The sequence below is a fragment of the Mus caroli genome, chromosome 2 (genome assembly GCF_900094665.2).
Source record: "Mus caroli chromosome 2, CAROLI_EIJ_v1.1, whole genome shotgun sequence".
Classification (NCBI taxonomy): domain Eukaryota; kingdom Metazoa; phylum Chordata; class Mammalia; order Rodentia; family Muridae; genus Mus; species Mus caroli.
This window is the reverse complement of record NC_034571.1, coordinates 144,348,374-144,359,486: the sequence shown is the minus strand read 5'-3', so window position 1 is coordinate 144,359,486 and position 11,113 is coordinate 144,348,374. Positions and strand designations below refer to the sequence as shown.

The 11,113-nt window shown below is 44.8% G+C and overlaps 1 protein-coding gene across 1 annotated transcript; it reads right to left on the bottom strand.

Moving 5' to 3' along the window:
* Positions 1-2,099: 2,099 nt before the first annotated feature.
* Positions 2,100-5,186, bottom strand: Defb128 (defensin beta 128). Its single transcript, XM_021157049.1, has 2 exons — positions 5,084-5,186; positions 2,100-2,677 (listed from the first exon to the last, which is right to left on the bottom strand). Exons 1-2 carry the CDS (start codon positions 5,130-5,132, stop codon positions 2,436-2,438), a joined length of 291 nt encoding a protein of 96 aa, XP_021012708.1. The 5' UTR covers positions 5,133-5,186; the 3' UTR covers positions 2,100-2,435.
* Positions 5,187-11,113: the final 5,927 nt, after the last annotated feature.

Genomic DNA, 11,113 nt, shown 5'->3' with positions numbered 1-11,113 from the left:
AGTCCCACCCTTCCTCTTGCCCCGAGTCCCACCCTTCCTCTTGCCCCGAGTCTCACCCTTCCTCTTGCCCCGAGTCCCACCCTTCCTCTTGCCCCAAGTCTCACTCTTCCTCTTGCCCCGAGTCCCACCCTTCCTCTTGCCCCGAGTCTCACCCTTCCTCTTGCCCCGAGTCCCACCCTTCCTCATACCATGCTTGAACTTAAGCAGCAAACTGCCTTTGCTGCTGTGGTAAAAACCCTGAAGAAACTAGCACTAGAAAGGACAACCCTCAACACAATAAAGGCTATATATAATAATTCTATAACCAACATTGTGGGGTGGAGGGGGGAGAACATGACTCCTAAAACCTAAAGGCAGTTACAGGTGCCTACTATCTCCACTCCTACTCAATACAGGGTTTGGAATCTTCACCAAAGCAATAAGACAAGAAAAATAAGTAATAAATACACGTGGCAGGGTGGGGGTGTGGGGTGCTGGAGGAGATGTCATGGAAGCTAGCAGAGGACTTAGATTTAAGTCCCAGTACCCGCATAGTGGTTCACAACCATCTGGAATTGCCGTTCCACGTTCCAGGGGAGTCCGACCACAGCCAGCACCAACCACACCCATGTTCACAGTCATACATACATACATACATACATACATACATACAGGCACACGCACGATAAATTTTTTTAAAAGAACACAAATAGGAAAGGAAGAAGACAAGTTATCTATATTTGTACTCTATTTTACATTGTACCCTTTTACAATGGAAAAAAAAAAAACCCTATTCCAACAGAATGGAAGAGGGTTAGAATAGGTCCAAGAACAAGAGGGGCAGCCCAGCTATCATGATAGAGAAGCCAAAAGAAGCAACACACCAGAGGAAGTATATGATGCTGAGGGTAGGCGGGGTGAGATCTTCCTGACTGGTGACAGGAAAATGATTCATACCTGTGGTGAAACTCAATAACATCATTTCTGAGCCAAAGGATGTACAGTTAGGATTTCTCATTCCATGTTTCAGAGCTGGGGCAGTAGAAGGGATGTAGTGTCCGGGAAGCATTCAGGAGCAGGCAGAATTACTGAGGTGCCGATGGAGCAGGGTACCAAAACATCCATTCAACAGTGCAGGCCTCTGACTTTCCCAAACACTGCCTGCTGTTTTTAGTCTCTTGAGTGCTGGAGGGAGGCTCAGAACCTGGCCAGGACTCTATGAGTGGTTCCATTCAATGTAAAGCCTGAGCTCACCTGATTAGACAGGATTCTTCAGGGCGTTTTAGTTCCCCCTAATCCCCCCAGACCTCCTCAGCCTTCCCACACCTAGTGCACCACCTCAGACCCAAGTTTGTCTGGGTTCTTTCTGCACAATAACTGTACAACATGAGAGATGCTGGGATCTCCCTGCGCATGGACACTGCAGGAGGATTTGCAGTGACAGAAAACACCAGGTGCTGTGTCCAAACAGGAGAGCCTTCTACCTCAGCACCACAGGCCTGTGTATGTCTAAAAGCTGTGTCAACTAGATATTCTAATTGCTAGTGAAAGAGCAGATGGGGTGCACACCAGAAGGAGTCCAGATTGCATTGCATCCTAAGCGTCTCAAAAGCTGTCGTCCCTTCTCATCAAAGCTCTGTGTGTGTGTGTGTGTGTGTGTGTGTGTGTGTGTGTGTGTGTGTCTGTGGTTCTGTGTGTGTCTGTGGCTCTGTGTGTGTATGTGTGTGTGTGTATGTATGTGTCTGCGGTTCTGTGTGTGTCTGTGTCTCTGTGTGTGTCAGTGTGTGTGTCTTTGTATGTGTGTCTGTGTGTTACTATATGTGTGTGTCTGTGTGTGTGTCTCTGTGTGTGTACGTATGTGTATGTGTTTGTATATTCTCATAGTTTCTTAGAGACATAAGAAATTTCCCTGCAGAGTGTGAGGCAAGCATGGGATGACACAGATGAGGTGTTTACTTATAATCCGAGTTCCCTCCCTGGAACCCAAAAAGTGGAAAGAGAGAACTGACTCCCTAAAGCTGTCCCCTGACCCACACACACACACATGCACACACCACCACCATGACACATGCATGCCCTGATGCATGCACACAAGTGTGCGTGTACAAGCACACATGCTTAACTGTCTAAAATTATTTTTAATGTTTTTTTTTGAATGAAGGGAACTACTTGAGATCTGTGAAATACCATCTTGGCTGCAAAGTGGAGAGACTTGCTGACACCTCCCCCAGCGTTCACTTAATCTCTGTGTCCCCATTTCACAGGTGAAACGCAAGCAATGCAGCAGCTAATCGTTCACATTTATAATATCCAGACAAGGCGTGGATACAGGCAAAAGGGTCGAACTTTATTGTGTGCGGATTCAAGTTCACAGAAGGAAAGAGACAGGACAGAAGCAGCCCACTGGATTCCATGGGGCTGCAGGGGACAATGGCCTTCGTGAACAAGTGGTTCATTCAGATACTGATGGTGTAGTATGTGACGGTGGGCAGGACCATATAGTCTTGTACTTTTGACTTGTCTTGGGGTTTGACTGTCTCTTCAACGACTGAGTGCTTCTTGTGCTTTTTGTTCTCCAGCTCGTTAACACAACAGTATTTCCCATGCAGGCATCCCATCTCAGAGATCTCCACTAATCTACATTTCTTCCTGCAGTAGCCTTCTATGTTGCTAAAACATCTCTTGGGCTGTGCACCATCTGAACATAGGAGACAACATTGAGTAGGATTAGTCTCTGAGGGAAAGCAGCAGATGCAGCTGAGTTCACACTCACAGGGAGAGACAGCAGACACTGCCCCCTGTCAGCATCAACTCCATCTCAAAAGGAAACCCTATGCCGATACAAAGGAAACTCAGAACACCCGAATTAAGGACATATAAGGATCTCGATTGATGGCTCAGCAGCTAAGAGTGCTTGCTGCTCTTGCAAAGGACCCAGGTTTGGTTCCCAGCACCCACATGGTGGTTCATAGCTATCTGTAATGTTGCAAGAAGTCTAGCATCCTCTTCTGACCTCTCTGAGCACTAAATACACATGTATTGCACATACATATATGCTGGTAGAACACTTGTGCACATAAAGTTAATCTTTACCTTTAAAAAAGGGACATTTGATCCTGGCCAATATCCAAATAGCCTTACAAATACCCGTGACAAGAGAGAGAAGGAAGATCTAACTCCTCATTACAGTTTGAGATGGGTACCACCCTATATCAGGCAAAGCCTACCCTCCTTCAAGCTCTGAAGTTAGCACACTCTCAGCCTTGTGTCCCCAGAGAGCACTAATGCATCACCATCAGTACACTTCAGAGTCAAATCAGCTTTTCAAAGGACATCCCGGGCTGGGTCAGCAGGATGGCCCTGCAGATAGACGGCTGCCCAGAAAGCCTAGAAGCCTGTGTTCAATCTCTAGAACCTACAGAAGGTGGAAGGAGAAAGCAAGGTCACAGGGTTGTCCTCCGACCTCCACTTGCACACCAGGACACACGTGCAACCGCAAATATACTTCACACATATACAATAATAATCAAACAAAGCTTAATTTTTTTACATGGGTTCAGAGGGCCAAACTCAGATTCTGATTCTTGCACAGCAAATCCTCTTACTTGCTGAGTCATCTTCTTAGGTGTTTGTTTGTTTATTTGTTTGTTTTTTAATTTAAAAGAAAATCACCTAGGTCAGGAGAGATGTCTCAGGAGGTTCAAATCCCTTGCACTCACATAAAAGATAGGTGTGGCTAAGCCCGTAACCCCAGCCTGATGGGGGGGGGGCAGGCAAGGTAAAAACAAGAGGGCTGTGAGACCTTAACTACCAGCCTAACTCCAGGTTCAGTAAGAGACCCAGTCTCAAGGGAGTGAGGCAGAGAATGCTAGAGCAGACACCCAAAATCCTCCTGTGGACTCAGAGCAGGTGGGTGGATAGTCACAACACACACACACACCATCATAGACGTGTGTGTGGGGGGGGGGGGGGGGGGGTGTGTGAGTGTGTGTGTGAGTTTTATTTTATACTCTTTTGAGTGTGTGTGTGTGTGTGTGTGTGTGTGTGGGGGGGGGTGTGGGTGTGTGTGAGTGTGTGTGGTGTATTTCACACATACAACATCACAGACACACACAGCATCGCAAACTCTCTCACATACATACAATACCACAGACACACACAGCATTGTAGACTCTCTTTTTCTCTAACACACACATACACACACACACACACACACACACACCCCTCTTGTGTTTCACACTGTAGACATCAGGTATCACCCTTGCCAAAACCTTGTGAGCCACAGTTGCTCCTGAAAACTTATTTCCCCACCTCAGACAACTTCTCCAGTACCTGGCTGTCCTCTCTCTCACTCTCTTCTTCAGCTCAGATCAATGACTTGCCTAGTGAGCAAACACAATTTGTTGGCTCCCTTCCCCTCCGGAGATCTCTACCACCTCCTGTTCAGTGGCATGCACTCCGGTCCGAAAACTCTCTGTCTACACAAAACCAGACAAGCCTCCTGAATAAATGTGAGTGGCAAAGATGTTTTCTCCCTGTTACAAACTTCATGATGAGGCAGCACCCTTGAAGGTGAGAGAGGTGCTCTTTGAGGGACGTGAAAACACAATATGGCTTCTTGCAAGCAAGGCAGAAGGGAACCCTTGATTTCAGGTCTCCATTCACAAACGTGAGGCTTTGCATCTTTGCACATAAGCTAAATTTATGTGACACTCACATGCCAGAGGAGAAAAAAAAAAAACAAAAAAAACTAAGGTTCAAAAGGAATAACTCCCTGAGTTAATTAACTACTTAATGAGGAAGAACGACATTGGCTGTATGCTGTTCACATCGCTGAGATAGCCCAAGCTGAAAATGATTGATTAGAAATGGGGATGGCCACAGTTCTCAGAGACAAACTGCTCAGCATCATAAAGATGAGTCAAGACGATGGGCCAACCGGTACCTTCACCAAGGATGCCTCTGACCTCATAGCTCTCTTCCAAGGCACCCAAGAGAACGGGCACCACTGATAGTATCAGCCAGCTGTCAGCAATCTTAAACATTCCACCTGTGATTACCAGCACTTGTGTCCCCTACTTCACGGTACATTTGGACACGTTACCTGCAAGTGCCACAAACAGCAAAACAAGGAGAACCTGAAGCAGCTTCATGCCTTCAGATCCTCCGGAGACAGCAGGGGATCCTGTGGTGTGCCACTCACTGCCCAGAACACCACCAGCATTCCAAGTCTGGGTTTTAACTCACTTGGACAAACAGGGAGCCCAAGTCCAACCCCACCTACAGTCCCAAATTTGAAATCCACAGTCACATAATGTTCCAACGTTTCCCACCTACTCCGTTTTTTTCAGGATGTGAACCCCTGCTGTGCTCTCTCCACCTGGCTGTCAGCCCACTTGGGTCAGGTTTGGTCAACTAAACTCCCTGGTTTGGATGAGCCATCCCTATGCCTCTCACTCACAAAAACAGCCCAAAATGACACACAGCATTAGATTAGAATACACAGAAGACTAAAGATGAGACATCCAACAAAATAATGTTTATTAACGAACTGAGTTGGCCACGTTCTCAGCTCAGCACCCATACATCAGTTAGGGAGGAAGCATACTGTGCTGGGGTCATTTGTATTTCTAGAGTTTTTATTTTTTTTAAATCTAATGACATTATTACACCCTGAAAGTAACACTGAACCCCTACATCAGCCAGCCAGCCATTCCTAAGTCTGTCCATCCCTAAGTCTATCCATCCATCTGACTGGTCCTTTCATGTCCCCAAGCTACTGTCAAATTGCCATCTGAATTAGGTACAAAAGCACACAGCCTCCTCATTTTCAAAGTTGTTTATGGCTAAGTTGCAGGCTTCTCTTGAGTAGGCTGGAGAAGATAACGAGATCTTGCTTTATAGATGTGGCCAGTTGGTTGGTTTTTTGTTTTGTTTTGTTTTTTTAATCACCTGTCAACATTTTTTTCTCCCACCAGCATTCACAGCCTTAAAAATTGTTTTTAATACCTTACTTATGAATAGATTTTAAATGTGTTTCACTTCTGGCAAAGGTTCTCTGAATTCCACTTAAGATGTTATCTTTCCAAATGGTTGGACATGTTGAATCCGGAAGAAACGAGAGTACTAATCCTTGCTCCCAGAGACTAAGAGAGAGAGCTGAGATAAGACTCTTCTGTTGGTTTGTTTAGAAGCAGAGAACAGAGGATTGGCAACTCGTGCTTCAAAAATCACACGTATCAAAAAGAAAAGATGATAACAGAAAAAATACAATATTCCCTTTTAAAAAAATATTTATTTTATTTATATGAGTACACTGTAGCTGTCTGCAGACACACCAGAAGAAGGTATAAAATCCCACTACAGATGGTTGTGAACCACCATGCAGTTGCTGGGAATTGAACTCAGGACCTCTGGAAGAGAACCAACCCTGGATCCTTTGCAAGAGCAGCAAGCACTCTTAACCCCTGAGCCTTCTCTCCAACCCACAATATTCCTGTTTTAAAAGATTTATTTTTTTTATTTTGTGTCTGTGTACCACATGCACATCTGGTACCCATGGAGACCAAGAAAAGGCATTAGATCCCTCGGAGCTGAAGTTATAGTTAGCTGAAAGCTGCTATGTAGGTCCTGGGAATCAAACCTGGGTTCTCTGAAAGAGCATTGCCTTTAACGCACATACTCTAAAGGGAAATTCCTCGTATACTTTTACTCCAGAAATTGTCATGCTAGCTCAAATACCAAGGCCCACTTAAGGCTGTATATACTTCAGTTCCTTCTTAGTATACTACGATCCTAAGACTTGTACACTGAAAACTGTGTATTATGGGGACTAGAGAGATGGCTCAGTGCTTAAAAGCACTTTATCTTGCAGAGGACTCAGGTTCAATTCTCATCACCCACATGATGAGAGTTTTCAGTCATCCATAACTCCAGTTCTAGGGTATCTGATGTCCTTGTCTTACCTCCAGGGGCACCAGGCATACATGTGGGATACAGACATACATGCGAGCAAAACACTCCTCCATTTAAATTAAATAAATAAATCTTGAGCTGGATGTGCAGAACCCACTGGCAAATGCCTGGCATAGTGGCATACAGTTGTGATTCCAGTAATCAACAAGTCAAGTGCCTGATTCTTCCAGGTATCTAAGCCCAAGGTGACTCCAACTCAACATTCCTCCTCGGATTAAAAAAATGTTAAACAGTAGCAAATGGAAGAGAGGAGATGATCCTGCTGACATGAGGGCTCATGACTGTAATCCCAGCACCAGGAAGGCAGAGACAGGAGGTCCCTGGGGCTTGCTGGCCATCCAGGCTAACCTACTCAGTGAGCCTGAGGTTTAGTGAGAGTCCCTGTCTCAAACAATAAGGTAGAGGGTAACTAAGTCAGACACCCGACCCCTGAACTCCACACACAAGTGCATGTACATGCCAAATACACACACACACACACACACACACACACGTGCAGACATGCAACAAACAATGAATATTTTATATGTACAAAATTTAACTGGTTGAAAGAACATATGTGATAGCTATTCTGGTCATCAACTTGACTGTATCTGGAATTAACTAAAGCCCCCAAAATGTCAGGGGGAACACCTGCAAGAAATTTTCTGCTTAATTTGAAGTGGGAAGATCCACTTTGAAATTCTGATCTTTGAGGTGGAAAGGTGCACCTTTAACCCAGATCTTTTGCGGTTGGAAATCCCACCTCTAGTCTGGGCCACACTTTCTGCTGGGAGCCTGTATAAAGGACATGGAAGAAGGAAGCCTTGCTCTTTGCCTTTTCGCCCTCACTTTCCTAGCATGACCATTCCTTCGCTGGCATTAGAGCCCACTTCTTTGGGATTCAAGCTCAGCTGAGACAGCTAGTCTTGTAGACTGCACAGTTACTGGATTGTTGGACCTTCCACTCATAGGCAGCCATTGTTGGATTAGCTGGACCACACATAGCCTGTAAGTCTTTCTAATAAATCCCCTTTCAGTATATAGAAAGAGTCATTCTATAAGTTCTGTTACTCTAGAGAACTCTCACTTATACAGTGTTTATCTTCCAATAAAATTTGCCATGGACAAAATAACAGTCCCCACAATGTCCACAGTGAATCCTCAGAAATTGAGAATGTTGCATTAAATGAGAGCTTCAATGCTGTGAATAGAACCAAAGATGTTCATTGGAAGATCACAAAGGAGATTGTCCTAACTCATCCTGGAGATCCAGTGTGGTACTAGGATCCTCTAACCATGTCAGGGAAGATGGGAGAGTCAGCATCAGAGAGAGAAAGACCTGATGGTGCTACACTGCTGACTTTCAAAATGGATGAGGGGACCAAGATGGATGAAGGGATCGTCAGCCAAAGAATTCAATCCCATAAAGCCCTAAACCCAGTGGCTCTCCATTGGACCCTACAGGAGGAACACAGCCTCCCCGACACTTTGTTTTTAGTCCAGTAAGATTCATTTTGGACTTCAGAGCCATGATTCTAAATTATCTATAGAACCTAACATGATAAATTTGTGTTACTCTATGTTGTCAAACATGTGACAGCAATGAAAAACCAGATCAGTATTTGGTCACACACAAAAACTGATCCAGTATAACGCATGACCAGAACATGGGATCTGAATCAAGCTTCAAGTTCTGCCCTGAGACTCTACACACTTGATAACTTCAAGTCTAGAAACTCAAACTCTGTGATAGTTTAGTTGTACACACACACACACACACACACACACACACACACACACACACACGAGAGAGAGAGAGAGAGAGAGAGAGAGAGAGAGAGAGAGAGAGAGAGAGACAGAGACAGACAGAGATAGACAGAGAGACAGACAGAGACAGTGAGACAGAGACAGACAGAGACAGAGAGAGAGAAAGAATATTTTTTGAGACAGGGCCTTTTTCTGAACCTGGAGCTCGCTGGTTGGCTAGGCTGGCTGGTCAGAGAGCTAGCCAGGGAAACCCCTGCCTCCACCTCCCCTGAGCTAGGGTCCCAGGCATGCACTGGCAAGCCCAGCTTCTTACATGGACGCTCGAGAGTCACGCGCAGGTCCTCACGCCTGTGTAGCAGGCACTTTACTAACTGAACCAACTCCCCAGCTCCAAGCTGCAGAGAATTTCCTCTAAGACATTCCAAAATTTAAATCTGAGCCCAATATATCTATCCCTAGGGTAGGCTGTTGCAGAGAGATCAGAGGTGTGTCTAAATTAATTTATAGCCAGTTTCCAAATGATGAAATCTTGGTTCTTGACAGAGGACTCTGAGTGCCCTTTCAAATGTTCAGAAAAATAAATATATTTTTTCTACCTAAATATCCTCGGTTTAAGTTGATAGGTTATTTTGAGAAGACGTTTCTAAGGTTAAGTAAAAACTCAGCAAAACACCTGTCCTTGCTAGGTATGGTGGACACACCTTCAATACCAGCACTCAAGACTCAGACAAAGATATGAGTTTTAGGCCAGCCTGGTCTACAAACTCAGTTCTAGAGTTCCAGGTCAGCCAGGGCTACATAGTGAGATCCTGTCTAAAAAGAAAAAAAGAGCAAACAAACAAAAATCCCAACTGAGAAGCACTTCTCATTGTTTTAGACATAAAATATCAGTTGCAAATAACTGCTCATTTAATGTCTCAGAGCAGTGTTTCTCAGCCTGTGGGCTGTGGCCTCTTTGTGAGTCGAACAACCCTTTCTCAGGGGCTGCCTGAAAACATCAGAAAACAGATATTTACGTTACAATTCATAAGTAGCAAAGTAGTAGTTATGAAGCAGCAATGAAAAAATATTATTGTTAGGGGTGACCACAACCTGGGGAACTGTGTGAAGGGTCACAGCGTCAGAACAGCTGAAAACTACTGTCCTACAGGAATGTTCAAAGTTCAGAAACCAAGGATTTAAAAACTAGCCAAAATTATATTCCTAATCTAGTCCCTTTTTATTATCAGAACAAGAGGTAGCAAAAGATACTTTTCCAGTTGAAACTCTCCATCCAACAACCCTAGAGTCCCCATAAAGCACCTTTCTCTAACAGGAAGCCTTTGTACGGCTAGCCCGCCCGACTTTCATTATCTTCCTTCCACTGAAATGCCCTACTTTGGATTTCAGGTACCACCTAGTGGCCAGTTCCTTTTCCTAGTGGCCCAGACATCCAGCGTTTCAAAATTGTATGATAACTCCACAGAAATAAATTTAATCAATTATTCTGCATGGCCCACAGACACTTAAAGACCTCAACCTCAAAGACTGTACTAACAGGGGCTGGAGATGGCTCAGCAGCTAAGAACACTTACTGTTCTTTGCAGAGAATCCAGGTCTGGTTCCTTGCACTTACAGCTTGCAACCACCTGTAACTCCAGTTTCAAGGAATCTGACACTATTCTAGCCTCCATAGGAGGAGGCAGAGACAAGAGAACCCAGGGGCCCAATGGCCAGAAAGTCTGGCTGATCAGTGAGTTCCATATTCAGGGAGATGTTGGATGTGGCAGTCAGATCCTTTAATGCCAACACTCAGGAGGCAGAGGCAAGTGGACCTCTGTGAGTTCAAAGCCAGCAAGCTCCAGGCCAGCTAGAGCTCCATGTGGACTCAGTCTCTAAAATAAAATGAAATGAACGAAGAGACTATAACTGGTTTTATCTGTTATGAAAAACCCTCAAGTTGTTTACATACACAATGATACCATACAAAATACCAACTACAACCTGAGCCTAACACTCGCCAAGCATGTGAGGTGCTGGGAGAAAGTTCCACATTTGCTGGTCCTGAAATGCATCTGTTTGAATAAATCAAGTTGTAAAACACTCTTTGAAACAATTGTGGATATTTGAAAGTGAACCAACATAGGAATGCCATTAAGAAATGTATGTTACCCTGTTCAGCAGTGGACAGGACAGTCCCCTCCTACATGCCACAGGCTAGGAAATAAACAGCTCAGTTCTAGGAATGAGGGACCTCTTTTGAAGTTGTTGGCTAATGAGGTCCCAGAGAACCCCAAATACTACAGATGATCATCATGGTTAGAATTTGACAGAAAAGCCGGGCGTGGTGGCGCACGCCTTTAATCCCAGCACTTGGGAGGCAGAGGCAGGCGGATTTCTGAGTTCGAGGCCAGCCTGGTCTACAAAGTGA